Source organism: Lactuca saligna, chromosome 6 (assembly GCF_052625555.1).
Source record: "Lactuca saligna cultivar CGN05327 chromosome 6, ASM5262555v1, whole genome shotgun sequence".
In the NCBI taxonomy this organism is placed as follows: Eukaryota; Viridiplantae; Streptophyta; class Magnoliopsida; order Asterales; family Asteraceae; genus Lactuca; species Lactuca saligna.
The window spans coordinates 74,095,174-74,113,274 of record NC_136422.1 but is presented as its reverse complement, the minus strand read 5'-3'; the positions used below and the strand labels follow the sequence as shown (position 1 = coordinate 74,113,274).

General features: G+C 41.5%; 1 protein-coding gene across 1 annotated transcript; it reads left to right on the top strand.

Moving 5' to 3' along the window:
* The first annotated feature begins 16,895 nt into the window (after positions 1-16,895).
* Positions 16,896-17,312, top strand: LOC145002723 (uncharacterized). The gene has a single exon (XM_078961935.1). It carries the CDS (start codon positions 16,896-16,898, stop codon positions 17,310-17,312), a length of 417 nt encoding a protein of 138 aa, XP_078818061.1.
* The last annotated feature ends 789 nt before the right edge of the window (positions 17,313-18,101 follow it).

The following is an 18,101-nucleotide window of genomic DNA, read 5'->3' as shown; positions in this document are numbered from 1 at the left end:
TCCATCCTTTATTTTGAAAACCCTTTGAAAACTTACTTTCCGAAAATCTCCTTGATTTGAGACTGGATTCACACGAGTGTTCCTCTAATTCACTCAAACCAAGGCTCTGATACCAACTTGTAACATCCATAAATTTTACGCCAAATTTAAACTTTTTCAATCATAAATAAAAACCAAATAGCATTGTTTACCAAATGTTTTCAAATCATTTTCCATCAGAGTGTCCCAAAAATCATAACATAAGGATGAGGAGCGGTACGATCACGCCTTCGCCTTTCCATGATCTCCTGAAGTACCTGAAACAATAAACTGAAAACTATAAGCCCGAGGTCTTAGTGAGCTACCCCCAAAATACCAATACCACACTGACAATACCATATCAGGAAAAATCAATCAATCAACATGTATACTGGGTCATCGGCCTGACTGGACCGCCCTACCTGGCCTACAGTCTAACTGAATCTATCCTAAGCCTTCGGCATGACTGGTCCACCACGTGGGCCTATAGTCTCCCCGGACCGCTCATAGGGTATATTGGCCTTTAGCACAAAGCAGGCTCGCCTCAACCCAACCACAAGCAAATAACCATGTGTTCATACTATCATATATTATCATATACAAACATCAAACATATCTATCTCACTGATCATTAATCATAGAATTCTCCTGTAACTAGAGTACCGGCCTAGCAGGTCACTAACATACCAATCCCTATGGATCATAAAAGCATAACATATTGTCTACCCTGATTCCGATCTAACAGATCATAACCACATGTAGCATACCATAACAATAACAATTAAAGGGTCGGCCTTGGTGTTGTAGAACCTATCGATACAGTGAGGATAACTCACCTCACAAACGTCGACTCGAAAGGTAAACTTCAACTCTCGGATCACTTGACACAAACTCCACCACCTATTATCATAGTACAACATACTCACAAGTCCTTAACCTTATAAGGTACTCCATAACCCACTATTCAACCCCTGGTCAAAGTCAAAGTCCTCAGTCAAGGTCAACAGTCCATGTTAACCTTAACTCGTCGAGTACCCTCGACTACTCACCGAGTTCCTTGAAGCACTTTCCAACTCGCCGAGTCATCGGGTGACTCGTCAAGTTCCTTCAATTCTCGATCAAACTTTAAGGCCACCCGTTGAGTTTCCTCCTTGCAACTCGACGGATACACACGCATACATATCCTGGAGAAAACTCATATGACTCGTCGAGTTGTTCTTCAACTCGTCAAGTTTATGGTAATCTTCATCGGACTTGCCGAGTTGTACATCCAACTCGTCGAGTTTATGGTAATCTTCATCGGACTTGCCGAGTTGTACATCCAACTCGTCGAGTTCATGGCCATCTTCATGTGATTCGCCAAGTCAACCTTGCGACTCATTGAGTCCATTCAGTCCTTTTTCCATACAGACTTATTTTGAGCCATGTTGCGGCTCCAAATCATAGATCCAAGCTTCTAGGGCATGCTTATCATGTAAAGTTGCAAACTTTACGTGCATGCACGTCCATAAAAGCTCTAAATGCCTATTTTAAGTTCTTAATGGAACTTCATGCTCAAGAGGGACCTTAATCATGACCAAAACTGAAAATTTATGCTTCTAGAATCCAAGGAGGGTCCATATCTGAAGTTACAACCTCAGATCTAGCCCATAGCTCATCTTTCCAACTTATTATCTCACCAAAAACCCTAAAACTCAACCAATAGAAGAGATTCACAAGGAAAAGGCGATGTGGTTACCTCTAAAAGATTATAACTGAGATAAGAGTTGATTCCCACACTCTAGTTGCTCCAATCTCCTTCTCCCTCCAAAGATCCTCTTTTCAAGCTTTAAACACACAATGGGCACACACACGCGTATTAGGGTTTTAAGGGGATCTCAAAGACTGCAAAGAGGCCAAAGGAGGCTGAGGCTCCTTTAAATAGAGGTGCAAACCCCGGGATTTAGGGTTTCATCTGCCAGCTCCTACTCGCCGAGTCCTAATATGGACTCGTCGAGTAGGTCACTTAACACGCGATCCCACCTCGTTGCTACTCGACGAGTAGGTCAACCAACTCGTTGAGTAGAGCATAACCAAATAAATATTATTTAAACAATACCTGAGAATCGGAGCATTACAGTATAGATCTATATTGGGATTGACAACCCACACCCATTGCTGTTTGCAATAGCCCAACCGGCCAGTCGGGGTGAGAAAAGTCATAACAATTCCGACGTCTAAAGAACGTCGCAGCAGGTCTACTCTGTCATAGTACGTTTATAGCGACTCAGATAAGGAGATAGCGACACATATAGTTTAAGGGGATTTCTATGTTAAAAGGGATTCATTCAATTAAATCTACATACAATTTTACAAGTAGAAAATAACATACATACACTTGGTCATGGGATTTAAGACTACATAACATTTTATAATGAAAATATTGGATTTTTATGGTTACACATATCATTTGCAAACAAAGGATTTCAAACTCTACATCCAAAAGCTTATGAGCTCACCAACTTAATTGTTGACACCTTTTCAAAACTACTTGTATTCTCAGGTAATCTGTAAAATAGGTAACTACCAGCTTTTGAGGATGGGATGCTATGGCGTTAGGAAAAACATTTTGTCATTATATTGTAATCGATTTTGAACATGTAAACTTGTGAAATAATGTAACTTTCTTTATTATATTTATAATGGTTGTATTTACTTTGAGCACTATTATTCTCATTGTTTTGATACTATACATGAAGTTCTCCACCCTCAGACATTTCCACCATCCTTGGTTCGGGGGTGTGACAGATTAGCATCAGAGCATTGTTTATACTGAACTTAGTATATCGAAACATCTAGGATATACAAACTATAAACACAATGGGACTAAGATTCTCTTGTTTAAACCGTTTTCATACAATTATACTTTTAAAAATAAGATATTATAAAAAGTATAAGTATGTGCATGCATGCCAATATAGTGGCACGTCTAGGAAAAATCACGAAAAGTAAAAATGGGTGAGTTGTACACTAACATTATGCCTCGATATATGTAATCAAGTCTAGGAGGAATGCCGCCTGATCAACTATATTCGTCTGAGAAGTGACTAGCATATGTCGGTGGATAGTTGTAGTGGACAATAAGTCTGTTAACCTACCAACACTTATTCGGGAATTACAATTAGAATCAAACAAAACGTTTAAAATACTATAGGAGTTTTTTTATGTTACTAAAGTACAATATTTCTAGATTCATTATGTGCTTCTTACACCTCTATTCTCGTACAGACGTCATAGCAAGATCTCATCTACCCGGAGACCTTAAATTTCCGATTCAAGGAAACAGTGGTTGGATAGAGGAAGACCCAGTAGAAGATCCCAAAGTATTTCCCAAGGAGGAACCCAAGGAAGACCCCGAAGAAGAAGAAGAAGAAGTGGACGAGGAAGAACTCCAAGAAGAAATGGAGGACGAAGAGGACGAGGAAGATCCGAATGAGGAACCGGAGGTCATCAACCGTCCTTACATAGCCAGGATTCCTGCGAACCGATTTTGTTACAATGGACCTGACCCTGTTGGGCAACTGAAATCGAAAGGTGGAGTTGCCAACAAAAACAACGATCCTCATTTGGCGATCAACGAGGTTACTACGTCCTCAACCACGGATGACCGGTTGACAAGGCCCTCCCAGTCGATCGAACACATCACAAACTTGGGAAATCAGAATAGGGAAACTGGCAACCGTGTTCAGGAGCTAAGGGTCACTGCAGAAATTGCCAACGCGCGCACTCGCAACATGGAAAGAGACCACTATCCTAGGGACCAACTCATGGAGGACCTTGCCACCACAGAAGCGGAGGCAAGGGAATATCGGGAGAGGCACCTATCTCTCGAGGAGAGAGTAGTTGTAGCCGAGCGACGTCTAGCGGAGCTACAAGGAGCCTCAACCTCGTCTTAAGGTCCTCAAGCGACTAGTCACTGCAAGTAGTGTCCACACTGCTTACAAATCTTTATAAGTTAGGTTTAGGAGTATGCGTTGGTGCTACTCTTTTCTTTTCTATGTGTATGTACAACTCTGCGATTATGTGGTTACACTAATCGAAGGAGCTTAATGAGTTCAAAAACTTCCCTTTCAATGATGTGATGTTGACCTGCGTCAAGGTCAAAATTTTCCGAACTCTATGTACTAAATTCATATCAATGAATATTTGCATACTTATTATATTTCATTGGCAGTGTTATCACAAAATACATAAAACAATACATGTCATTGCTTATGGTAGGCCTACAGCTACTTGGTGTGGGCAAGAAAATTGTATGCAATTAAGATTCTATCGGTTTAGAAATGGTGGTTCCGCTTTAGGCCCTATTCCTTGTTTGGATGTGGACCTGGGCAGACCCATTAGATTCAACGATCTATTCAATCTTAATTGCATATAACAAGCACGCACTAATCAGATGTAGAAGGACCTGGCATGGATCTAGTCACCAATATGCACTCTAACACTATTAAATTCATGGACTCTAAATCATATGAACTCTCCAGCATGAATTACTTGCAACTACTTAAAAAAGTCAAAATATAACACAAACAATTATAGTTCAATAAAAACTGATTGTTCACTACTATTAAAGGCTTACCAAAGTTTTTCAAATTTATGGTAGAAATATTCCACCGTGGAAAAATCTCAGGCCTACTCATAACGTACCACCCTCTCCACCAACAGCTCCACAGTTTGACACTGCAATGTTCTAAGTTGCTGTAACAGCAGTCGTGGCAGCTGCAATGTCACAAATTGGCACCAATGGTGTTGGCGGGTCAGGTTCTGCTGCTACTACCTCCAATCATGGGGACAGTTAAGGACGTTCGAAGGAATGTTCCTATAAATATTATTTTTAATGGAAAACCCAAATCCTTCAACATAACCAGGGGCGTCATTGCTCTTATACAGTGGTTCGAGAAGACTAAATCAGTCTTCGAAATATATGCCTATCTAGAAGCAAGCAAAGTTAAATTTGCCGCTTGTGTAACGACGTAAATTCCTAAAACAAAATTTTTCATTTAAAATCACATAATTCTCATAATGTATTTCACAAAAATCTCATTTATTAAGTTTAAAATTCAAAACTCCATAACTGCTCGATTGAAATCTAGGATCCTAAAAAAACGTAACTCTTTCATTGGGGTGTACAATCAAGTCGGTGCCTTCCTGCGATCCTAAAAACAACCTGAAACACATAACACATAACACGGTAAGCACGAAGCTTAGTGAGTTCCCAAAAATGCCACATACAACATATTAGCCACTCGAGGCTATAACTCTAAAAGACCCTTCGGTTAATGTGTCTCAGTGGGACCCTTTAGTCCCACAACTCTGATGGACCCTCCGGTCCTAACTCTGAATAACACATAACATAGCAAATATATCACATACACAAATGCATAACTCAAGTAAGCACATAAAACCCTCTGGTCACACATAAATACGACTCAAGGTAAAGTATAGTGAGAAAACTCACTTGACAAATAGCAAGTAAATAACCTCGCACCCGAATCTTGAACTAGCCTCCGCCTAACAAAAAGGATGAATATCTCTAATTAATATTCCTTTCACAACTCAAATATCCGAAGGCTATTCTTTTTCTCTCTAACTCTTTGAAGTGGATAAAAGACCATTTTACCCCTCCATGGTCTCTATTACTCCTGTTGACCAAAACCCTAAAGTCAACAGAAGTCAAACTTGAGTCAACAGTCCATGTCTGACCCGACTCGTCGAGTCCCCTCATATCCTCAGAAGTCCCAAAAAAGTCTAGCTTAACTCGTCGAGTTGACCCCCAACTCGCCAAGTTATCACTCAATCAACCCATCAGGACAAACCCTCACTGACTCGTCGAGTCAGGCCATGGACTCGGCAAGTCCCTTCGATAAGATTCCTCATTCAAATGATCTAAGGTAGATCCATCACCCCAAACATTAGATCTACCATCCTAAGGGTTGAATGTCATGTAAAGCTACAAGCTTTACGCTTAAACATGGCATATAAGGCTCATAATGCCAATATAATTCTAACAAGGATGATTAACCACAATAAGTCTTATATGGCTAAATAAATCTATAATCTTTGGACTCTCTATACCTCACAAAGTCCAGATCTGAAGTCTAGGCCTCAAAAGGGACCTTATGCATTGAAAGTCCCAACAATGGTGGAAGAAACCCTAATCTTCCATATTTACAAGATTTAAGCAAAACAACAAGAAAGGTGCAAGATTTTCCCCCTTACTTAAGCCCTTGCACGAAGTTACACCAAACCCACTGATTCTCTAGCTCCCTTGTTGGATGATCTCCTCTTCTCCTCAAGAGATGCACTAGTCTACTCCAAGTTTAAGTCTCTAAGTCTCTCATGGCTCCCTATACACATTAAGGGTTTGCTCTCAAGGAAGGGTAGCCATAAATGAGGTTATAAGTGCCTTTAAATAGATCTTAAACCCTGGAAATTAGGGTTTCTCTGCCCAGCACCTACTCGGCAAGTCAACTCTCTGACATGTCAAGTCCACTCATTAAAGACACATGTACAACTCGACTCTACTCGACGATTTGGACTTACAACTCGCCGAGTCACTCCATGAATCTCAAGGTTAAACCCATATTAATTCACCTGAAAGTTGGGATGTTACAATTCTCCCCCACTTAAATTAGATTTCGCCCTCAAAATCGCTTCTCAATGTCACATAAATCGAACCCAGAAACCTGAAAAATACCACCGAAGGATCTCATACCACACAACTAACTTCCCCATGGACACCTAAAACCAAACAGGAGCTCCCAATCCTAGAAGAGGACATACTCTTTAGCCTCTACAATACCCCCTCCTGACTCACCAGAATCTGAAAACTCTAGTGGCCTGCCACTCTACCAGACTGCCCTCTCAATCTATCACCAGGTTATTCGCTCCTCAAATAACGGATCCTGAAACTCATTTCCCCTCTGATTCTCTCGTTGCGACTGTCACAGATAAAACAAGGCCCAAAATTTTCCACCGACCACTAACACCAGACACATTAAGTGCTCCATATCCTACTCAAAGGATTAAAAGGGTCATGCTACACTAGGGACCCATCCACTGCACTGCCATCTAAATCTCATCTGAACAAAGTACTCTCAACACCCTACCCTCAAACTCAGGAAAATCCTCATGCTTGCTCAGAAGCATCCTCTGACATCTAGCAGTCATAAGCCTCAGCTTCCTCTCAAATATCCCTTTCAACACTGAGCACCAGGTCAACTCTCGTCTTACACCGTTGAACCTCCAAAGGTTACCCTTTCATGTCCCAAAAAGTATCGCCGAATTCCTTCTCACAACAACTATCTCAGCCCATTGTGACACACAAGTCACGAAGTTCGCTTCGCCCCAAGCGAATACCACAATCTCAACTAAAATCGTCTCACCCTTGACCTCTGTCGAATATTACTCATTAGTTACATGCGCCTTACGGTCCTACCCATTCAAACGAACCGACCTACTCATGTCTAAGACATCATATGCCACCCAATACTCCACAAAATGAAACCCATGTCTGAATTCGTGATCTCATTCTGCATACTCAAAACAATGCTAGGATCAAACTCAACTCGAGAGTCTGGTCTGGCATAGAACTGGAACTACTCGTCCCAGCGAAACACTCAACTCGTGACCCAAGACCTGCAACCCATGTGTACGTCACTTCTTCGATTCCTTTTGATTGCGATCTCCACCCCTAACTGTGAATATAATGATTCCCGGCCATTAAGGAGACCTCCGTCTCTCTCCTGGTCTGGCCACCGGGTTCCCGAAGACTCAAATAGATAAGGCTACTCAAGCTTAAGAACTCTCATGTGTCATGCTCTGACTAACGGATAACACGGTTCCCCGTAGCATCTCAACATTCTCTTTTTCTAGCTTGTGAAGACCACGTCCTCCCACAAGCCCACAATACTCTCTTACTGACTAGTGAATACCACGACTTGCTGCAGTATCACAACACCCCCTCGCTAGATAGTGAATACCACGACTCCTCACAGTATTACAACACCTTCTTGCTGACTAGTGAACACCACGTCTCCTCACAGTATCACAACACCCTCTCGCTGACTAGTGAATACCACGGCTCCCCGCAGTATCACAACACCCTCTCGTTGACTAGTGAATACCACGGCTCCCTGCAGTATCACAACACCCTCTCACTTATCACCCCTGAATCTCATCCTCAGGTCATCTCCTCACTGTGTTCACTAAGTCATGTTCCGCAGCCCAACATAGATAGGTACTCACACCTACCCAGATTAAGCATCTCTACTTCTGATGACCACCGTCGTAACAGAACACTTTTTCTCGCTACAATTCACATTCTTAGATAATCCTGCTTGTTGTCAATGAGCTGAAGGGCCCTCACTGGAATCATAAACACTTGATGCACTACTCGCCATATCATAGCTCAAGTCTCAAAATAATCTGAAATTCAAGGCATTCTACTCGGATACCTCAGTATACCATCACAGCACCTCAAGATGTCTTGCCTCAACCACTGATCCCTACTTACGGCATCATGCTCAGATACATCAATGCATCCTTTCAGAATCTCATAACTGGTCTTCCTCTCATACAACTCATATCCCTGGAATATTCCAACTCTCAACTGAAACACAGAGGAGTCGTCAATGACTCAGATCACGTTGACCACCATCCAAAATTCCCTCTTCTATTTCTCAAAACCCATGCAAGAAAACACATACCGAACCTAAAGTTGGTTTCCCTAATCAACTTCTACCTTTCCCAAAGTGCATAGAACCACCCATACATTGAACCAGAAATTCTCGACCATCGAGACTATCCTTACGAGCCACCAACTGTTACAACCTCGAAGGATTCCTCTCCACCACAAGGCCTCCAACCAATAGCCACCTGTCATGGAGACACTCATCCTTTCTGAACACGTACAACATGCATTATCTCACTTTTCACCTCGCCTCGACCACCAATAACCCTGGTCTCATGTATCTGTAACGTAGGTCACTATATCCAATCCTCTAACCATTATTGAACAAATCTCCAATACTCTCCATAAAATACTCGGTTCTCCCCCACTTAGGGCTCGATCCATCACCATTTAGCACACCAACAATCTATTCCACAGACTGTTCCACCTGGTACATCATACTTACTCTTGAAAAGTACCACATAACACTCGATGATCTTCCCAATAGAGACCAAGCAGATCCCAACATCCCGAATCTCAGATAAAAAATCCTCGAAAAACTTCCCAACGTGTCATCCAAAATCTCACACTTACACACTACCGTACATCTCAAAAGTCTCGTAGTAGCCATGACACTCAGTCTGAAAATAATGAACTATCACACTTCTCATCATCGACTCCCCAACCAACGTCCCATCAAGAGAATTATCATGAAATCAGAGACTTCACCCCTGAACTCGATATTCTTCAGAGGAAAATGAGAGCCACCGCCCCAAAATACTCCTCTTGATCACCCGACATTGCTGCTAACATATGCCCTACTATACTCAAATAGGGTATATCCTTATCCTTGACCATTCCAGTCCCCCAATGATGACCCTTTCATAATATTACCTTGTGGAAGACATACTGCCAAGATACTCTGGTGAAAGATAGCAACCAATGCTACCCCACAGGGTTTACCCCGAAGCTCAAAAACCAGAAGCTCAATATCTCTTCTGCTTCTCCTAGGAAACGGAAATAGCACAACTCTGGTCACAAAAGTGACATCTCCACTATCGGCCGATTGCTCAACTTAGACCGTAATCCTCCATAAAGCACCATATTTACTCATCCCTGAGTCTTGTGACTCCAACTGGTGTCTTACCAAAAATCTCTCAAGAACTAACTCGATTTCCCTTTCAAGGTATGCTCCATTGAAACTCATCCATCATGGCCATCTGGCCCCACACTCTATCACATCTGATCTCAGTCTAAATCAATCACAATGGGATAAGTGGTAAAACCAGAAACACTAACAGCCACGAGTCATGGTACTCGAACCATGTTATCTCCTCTCAATCTGCTACTTAAAACCTATGGAACTCTCCCTGCTTCAAGTACGGGTCCTCTACCTTTAGTAGTATGGCCCCATACTATTGGGTTTTGATCATACTAACACTCATATGATGTACATGCAAACCTAGAAACCTTGGATCTATGTTTTCTCTAAAATACATGCAAATTCGATTTCCAAGGTTTACAACCTAACTAGCATGTTATGGGGTACTTGTAATACAAAACTTTAATTAGAATAACATACCTTTCTTTTGTGCTTGATTGCTTGGAGTTTATGAGCCTAGCACCAATAGTTTGGATGCCTCAAGTGGTATCACAAATCACCAAAACAAGTTGGAAGCTCTTGAGAGAATAAGAACACTATAGAAATCGGCTTACACTTATGTTCACACACACTAGCCCAATTCTATAACCAAGGACTCCTTTATATAGTATGCAGGATTAGGGTTAAACTCTAATACCCATGACTCTTCATTTACCTAGGATCCATGGGTTAAAAGCTCCATGGACTACCCATGGACTCCATATACTCTTAGCCCATCCTAAATAAATCTTAGCCCAATCCATATATATATAAACAAGATTCCATATTTAACTAGCTCCATTTTGATTATTAAATTAATTCTTGATCAATACTAATTAAATAATTATGATATCATATTAACATATTATAACTAGTAATATGTTAATATATTATAAACAACTTATTCTCAAAAGTATATCCATACAAGTTGTTAGGTGAAGTGCAACCCAAATGGACCATGTTGGGTCGGGTCAAGTTGAAACCAAATATAGTTATGGACTTAGACACCTTATCCAACAATCTCCCACTTGGATAAGTCTGATAACTATAGTTGCAAGTATAACTTCAGGAACCAACCAGCAATCGTAGCTCTTTAAAACTCTGTTGAACTATGAAGCGCCATTTTAGATAAGCGATCATATACTCCTCTATTCTCAAGATATCAGTCGAACAACACACATGGAACATGGTCTAACTTATTGTCCAACATTTGTTTCTAGATCTCCGATTTGTCTGACATAGAACTAAATTGAACATATCAATTAAGTTCTGACCGGGCCCGGCACATAAGGCAAGACCAAATCATCGAGGGGCCCAGATATCGCTTCTATTGCTAGAAGGAACAGATAAACTTTGACTCATATGCTTGTACTAACTACTTGTTGAATTATGCACAAAATCAAGTTTTAGGACATCAAGTTATTGATGAGTATTCTTACAATCAATGGATAAACAACTCATAGTCAACAACTCATATCTCTAGGTTTGAAGATATATATGATATTACTGTCTCGCGATCACTCGAGATAAATTCCATGAAGTGATACAAGCAAGCGTGGGTTTAATCCAATACTCGGGACTTATGAGCACTTATGAATGTTGTAGCAACCATTGCTATGTCTAATGCACCTTAGAAAAATCTTACAAGCCAAATTCATGACAGTCTTGATTCATACCTACTTCCGACATATGACCGACTGTGGAGAGTGTGAATAAAATAATTATTCTGGAAGTCAAAACATGAAAAATTGAAACACTGGTAAACGATCAACATAGGATACTAACACTTTACTCATAAATAAATAACAACTTTTATTTAATCCTCAAATGTCAATTACATTTTACAAGTTTCGGAAATCTAATTACTAAAACTAATATCGTCCCTCAGCCCGATGCTTCTTGCATGCTGCAAATGCCTTACCCTAGTCATTCCCTTCATGTGGGGATCTGAAGGGTTCTCTTCTAACGATACCATCGTTGCCATGTGGAGTCCTTCTATCTTGTGTCTTATGAAGTGGTATTTTCTGCCAATATGTCTTGATCTACCATGATCTCTTAACTCCTTGGCTAAGGCAACCGCACTATTGCTGTCACAGAAAATCTCCATAGGCCTTGTATAGCTGGCATAACTCCAAGATCTCCAATGAAGTTCTTCAGCCATATTGCCTCCTTCGCCGCTTCACTCGTTGCTATGTATACTGATTCACAAATAGAATCAGCTATTGTCTCCTGCTTGGAGCTTTTCCAAGTCATTGCTCCTCCATTTAGGTTAAAGACCCAGCCTGACTGAGAGACGAAATCATCCATGTCAGTCTGAAAACTGACATCACTATACCCAATCACTCTCAAGTCATCACTCCCACCAAGGGTAAGGACCCAGTCCTTAGTCCTCCGTAGGTACTTGAGAATATTCTTTACCGCAGTCCAGTGCGCAATGCCAGGATTTCCCTGAAATCCACTAACCATGCTCAAAGCAAAAGCCACATCAGGGCGAGTACAAGTCATAGCATACATAATTGAGCCAATAGTAGAAGCATCTGGAAATCGACTCATCTCAGCTATCTCAGCCTCTATACTCGGACTCTGAGTCTTACTCAGTTTGGCATTATGTTTGATCGATAAGTCCCTTTTCTTAGAATTCTGCATGTTAAATCTTTTCAATACCTTATCCAAGTAGATACTCTGACTAAGTCCAATTAGTCTCTTACTCCTGTCTCTCATTATCCTTATCCCTAGGATATAGGCAGCTTCTCCAAGGTCCTTCATAGCGAAAAACTTCCCAAGCCAGGACTTAACCTCCTGCAAAGTTGGGATGTCATTTCTTATGAGTAGTATGTCATCCACATACAACACCATAAAGCTAACTATACTCCCACTAGCCCTAACATACACACAAGACTCATCCTCACTCCTCAAAAAACCAAACTCTTTGACTTTCTCATCGAAGCAAAGATTCCATCTGCGAGATGCTTGTTTTAATCCATAAATGGATTTCTCAAGCTTACACATCCTATTAGGGTACTTTGCATCGACAAAAACCTTTGGCTGAGCCATGTAAACATCCTCTGCCAACTTCCCAATGAGGAAAGAATTTTTGACATCCATTTGCCATATTTCATAATCATGAAATGCAGCTATGGCCAGCAAAACTCTAATAGACTTAATATTTGCTACTGGTGAAAAGGTCTTATCATAGTCAACTCCAGGAGTTTGAGTAAATCCCTTTCCCACCAGTCTTGCTTTGTAGGTATGTACCTTCCCATCCATGTTGGTCTTCTTTTTGAAGATCCATTTGCACCCAACCGTCTTACGACCTGGTACATTGTCAACCAAGTTCCAAACTTGATTATCATACATGGACTGAATCTCGTTGTCCATAGCCTCCTTCTAATTGGCAGACTCAAGGCCTACCATGGCTTCCCTATAAATATTAGGTTCATCAAAATCTATTAGTGTACTATCATTAATAAATGTATCGCCTTCATTGGTGATGTGATAACCATAATAAAAATCAGGTGTGTTCCTAACTCTAGTTGAACGCCTCGAAGGTATGGAATCATCTATCGTCTCAATAGGAGTTTCCTCCTCGGGATGGTTGATTGTGTTTGAGGTTCCTTCACCATTTGACTCTTGAAGTTCTTCATGGTCAATTTGCCTCCCACTGTTTCCTTGGCTTATGAATTCTCTCTCACGAAAGACTTCCCTTTCTTTCTACAAAGACCACATTTTCATTAGGCATGTAGAAGAGGTAACCAAAGGATCTTTTTGGATAGCCGATGAAAATACACCTCTCACTTTGAGGTTCAAGCTTGTCATGAGACTCGCGCCTCACGAAGACCTCGCAACCCAAAATCTTGATGTGGTCTAGATTGGGAACTTTCCCAGTCCACATCCCATGAGGTGTTTTGGCAACCTTCTTAGTAGGGACTAGATTAAGGATATAGGCGGCAGTCTCTAAGGCATACCCCCAGAATGCGATTGGTAGCAAAGCTCGACTCATCATGGAATGAACCATGTCCAACAAGGTCTGATTGTTCCTCTCGGCAACACCATTCAGTTGTGGTATCCTAGGAGGTGTTAATTGTGAGACTATCCCACATTCCTTAAGATAGTCAAGGAACTAAATACTAAGATACTCTCCTTCACGATCGGATCGGAGCATCTTGATATTCCTGCCCAACTGATTCTTGACTTCCTGCTTAAACTCTTTGAACTTTTCAAAGGTTTCTGACTTATGCTTGATTAAGTAGATATATCCATATCTGCTATAATCATCATTAAAAGTCACATACTACCGATTAGCATCCCTTGTGGCTGATTTGATGTGTCCACACACATCTTTGTGTATGAGATCCAACAAACCCTTACCCCTCTCACAAGTACCAGTGAAGGGTGACTTTGTCATTTTTCCAAGTAAACAAGAATCGCAACTATCATCCGACTTTAGGGCAAATGATTCCAAAACTCCAGCCTTCTAGAGTTGGCCTATGCGCTTCTTGTTAACATGTCCAAGACGAAAATGCCACAAGGATGCTTTATCTAAGCTCATCAAAGAATCGATATGGTATACATTATTTTCTAAGTTGTTTACAATCAACATAGTTTCATATACACCATCACAAGGTAATGCTTTAAAATGAAACACATTATTATAAAAAGCATCAATAGCACTAATTTTATTATCAAAACAAAATCTGAAACCTTGTTTGTACAAACTATGAAGGGAAATAATATTTCTTGCCATTTCTGACGAGTAACAACATTTATTCAAATCGAAAGTTAACCAATTATTAAGCAATACAAAATAAACTCTAACCTTGGTCACAAGTGATGCTTTCCTGTTGCCCATGATTAGATTTATCTTCCCGTGCTCCACTTTTTCACTACTTCTTAGGCCCTGCAAATCAGTACAAATGTGAATACCATAACCTGTATCGAGCAACCAAGATTTAATATGAAATGAGTTACCAAACAATATAGTATAAATACCTGCATTGGTGGGTTTAACCTTCCCATCCTTCGCATCCTGCATGTATTTGAGGCATCTTCGCTTACAGTGCCCCTTTTCATGACAATAGAAGCATTATGCTTCCTTTGGGTTTGGAGAAGGAGGAATGAGACCTTTCTTGATCCTACTTGAAGAGGAGACATCAAGGGACTTTCCCTTGGTACCCTTTGAAGGGGTCTTCCTCTTCTTCCCCATTCCCTGCCCAATTGCCAGAACAAGGGCTGCTGTGGGAGTAGGAGTAGAGGTAGTAGCCGACTTACCTTTAAGGCCACTTTCGGTGGTCCTTAAAAGTCCTTGAAGTTTTCTAAGTGAAACTTCCTCCTTGTTCATATGATAAGTCATACGAAACTGATCATAACATGGAGGTAAGGAATGGAGAATGATATCAATTGCCATATCCTCAGGGAAGTCCACATTAAGCTTCAGTAACCGGTCTACGAACCTTTGCATCTTTTGCAAGTGACCGGTGATGGATTCACCATCCTTCATCCAGGTTGTTATCATAGACTAGATGATTTCATACCTCTCCTGACGCGCGCTCTGATGGTACCTTTCCATCAGATCCAAATACATCTCATAGGGGTAGAAATCTTCATAGGATTTCTGGAGTTTGGGATTCATGGTAGCCAACATGATGCAGAACACTTTGGTAGCATCCCTCTCATGTGTGGTGAACTCTGCAACCTCCTCAGGAGTAGCAGTTGACTCATTGATGACCTTAAGCTCCTTATCAAGGACATATTCCTTGTCCTCAAAGTGGGTAATCATCCTGATGTTTCTAATCCATTCATTGAAGTTAGACCCATCAAAAGTGACTTTCCCACACAAGTTCATTGAAGTTAGACCCATCAAAAGTGACTTTCCCTGGAAATTAATGTTTCTTTGCCCACCACCTACTCGATGACTCAGCTCTCTGACTCATTGAGTCCACTCATTAACGACATGCGGACAACTCGACTCTACTCGATGAGTTGGACTTACAACTCGCCGAGTCACTCCATGAATCTCAAGGTTAAACCCTTATTAATTCACCTGAAAGTTTGGATATTACATCTTGCACATTCACTGACCGATCCCTTACCTGGTGGTACGGTCATGTGAAATCATTAACACTGTCGGTAGCAAACGCGATGAGCTGGGATGATCTAAAGACCCTTATGTTAGCAGAGTATTGCCCAAGGGACAAAATTCAGAAAGTGGAGCGGGAACTTTGAGGCCTTAAGATGACTGGCTCTAACATCGCATCCTACACAGCCAGATTTAGAGATCTGGCCATACTATGTCCCAGTTTGGTCACTCTGGAAAGAAAGAAGGTGGAGACATATATCTGGGGATTAACACCCCAGATCCAAGGAAATGTGTTGGCTTCAAAGCCGACTACTTTTGACAGTGCCAATCAATTGGCACAGCAACTCATCGACCACCGTGCCAGTCATGGCACTGTGGTGGCCAACTCCAAGCAAACAAAAGGGGGAAACAACAAAAGGAAATTCTGGAATAGCAGGAAAAACCAACCGACCCATGCTTCCTCTAAGAAACAGCAAATAGTGGCGGTTTGTGCTGTTAGAACTGCCGCTGCTCCAACCCCTATGAGACAGTATGCTAGGAATCTTCCCAAGTGTAACAAGTGCAACTTCCACCACAATCGCCCTTGTCGCGAGATGCACTACAGCAATTTCAACAAGAAAAGGCATACCACCCGTTTCTGCAAAGCGACTGCCCAACACGCCAATACCGGAGCCAGCCGAACCTATTACGGCTGTGGGGAAACTGGACATTTCAAGAGGGACTGGCCGAAAGCTGGGAACACAAACGTTGGTGGTGTTGGAAGGGTCTTGGCCTTTGGGCAAGGGGAAGTAATGGAAGATCCCATGGTGGTTACCGGTATGTTTCTCCTCAATAACTCATATGCATGCATATCATTCGATAGTGGAGCATAGAGGAGTTTCGTTAGCCACAGATTCAAGAACATATTAAAACAAAACCCTCAATCACTAAAAGATACATACGTCATAGAAATGGCAAATGGGAAGACAGAAAGAACTAATGACATATACTCAAGGTGTACCCTCACTCTAGACAATCACTCATTCAAAATCGATCTATTGCCGGTTTCAATAAAGGGTTTCGATATCATCATTGGCATGGATTGGTTGACCTCAAATCGTGCGGACATTCTGTGTTACGAAAGGGTCATTCGCCTCAATCTGCCAAGTGGCAGAACTCTCATCATCTATGGTGACAAACCTAGTGCGAACCTACAAATCATCTCTTGCGTCAAAGCACAAAACTATCTCTGTAAGGAGTACCATGCTTTCTTGGCCCACGTAGTCGATAAGAAACAAGAAGAAAAAGACATCAAGGACATTCCGAAGGTCTATGACTTCTCTGATGTATTTCCAGAAAACCTTCCTGAAGTCCCGTCCGCACGATAGGTTGACTTCCAAATCGATGTAATCCCTGGAGCTACCGCCATAGCCAAAGTGCCATACCTCTTATCGCCAGCCGAGATATACGAACTGTCCAGTGAATTAAACGAACTGCTAAGAAAAGGATTTATCCAACCGAGCTTCTCGCCCTGGGGAGAACCAGTCCTGTTCGTGAAAAAGAAAGATGGATCGTTCCATATGTGCATCGATTACCGCGAGTTGAACAAAATTACCATCAAAAAACGATACCCTCTGCCTTGAATCGACGATTTGTTTGACCAACTCCAAGGAGCGACATACTTTTCAAAGATCGATCTGAGGTCGAGATACCATCAACTATGAGTATAGGAGGAGGATATCCATAAAACGGCGTTTAGAACCCGATACGGCCACTACGAATTCGTAGTGATGCCCTTCGTACTACCCAACGCACCCACTGTATTCATGGATCTAATGAATTGGGTGTGCCGGCCTTACTTAGACAAGTTTGTAATTGTCTTCATAGATGGCATTTTGATTTACACAAGGACTAAGGAAGAACACAGCCAACACTTACGACGAGCTTTGGAGACTCTAAGGGCGGAGAAATTGTGTGCAAAATTTTCTAAGTATGTATTTTGGATCCGATAGGTGAGTTTCCTCGGTCATGTAGTTAGCAAAGAAGGGATTCACGTGGATCCTTCCAAAGTTAAGGTGATTGAAAACTGGTCTGCACCGAGGATGCCCATAGAAATACGCCAGGTCTTAGGCCTTGTCGTCTACTACAGGAGATTCATCCAGAACTTTTCCAAAATC

Excerpts from the sequence above, each read along its gene's own strand:
- LOC145002723 (XM_078961935.1), top strand. The coding sequence starts at position 16,896 with ATGGCAAATGGGAAGACAGAAAGAACTAATGACATATACTCAAGGTGT.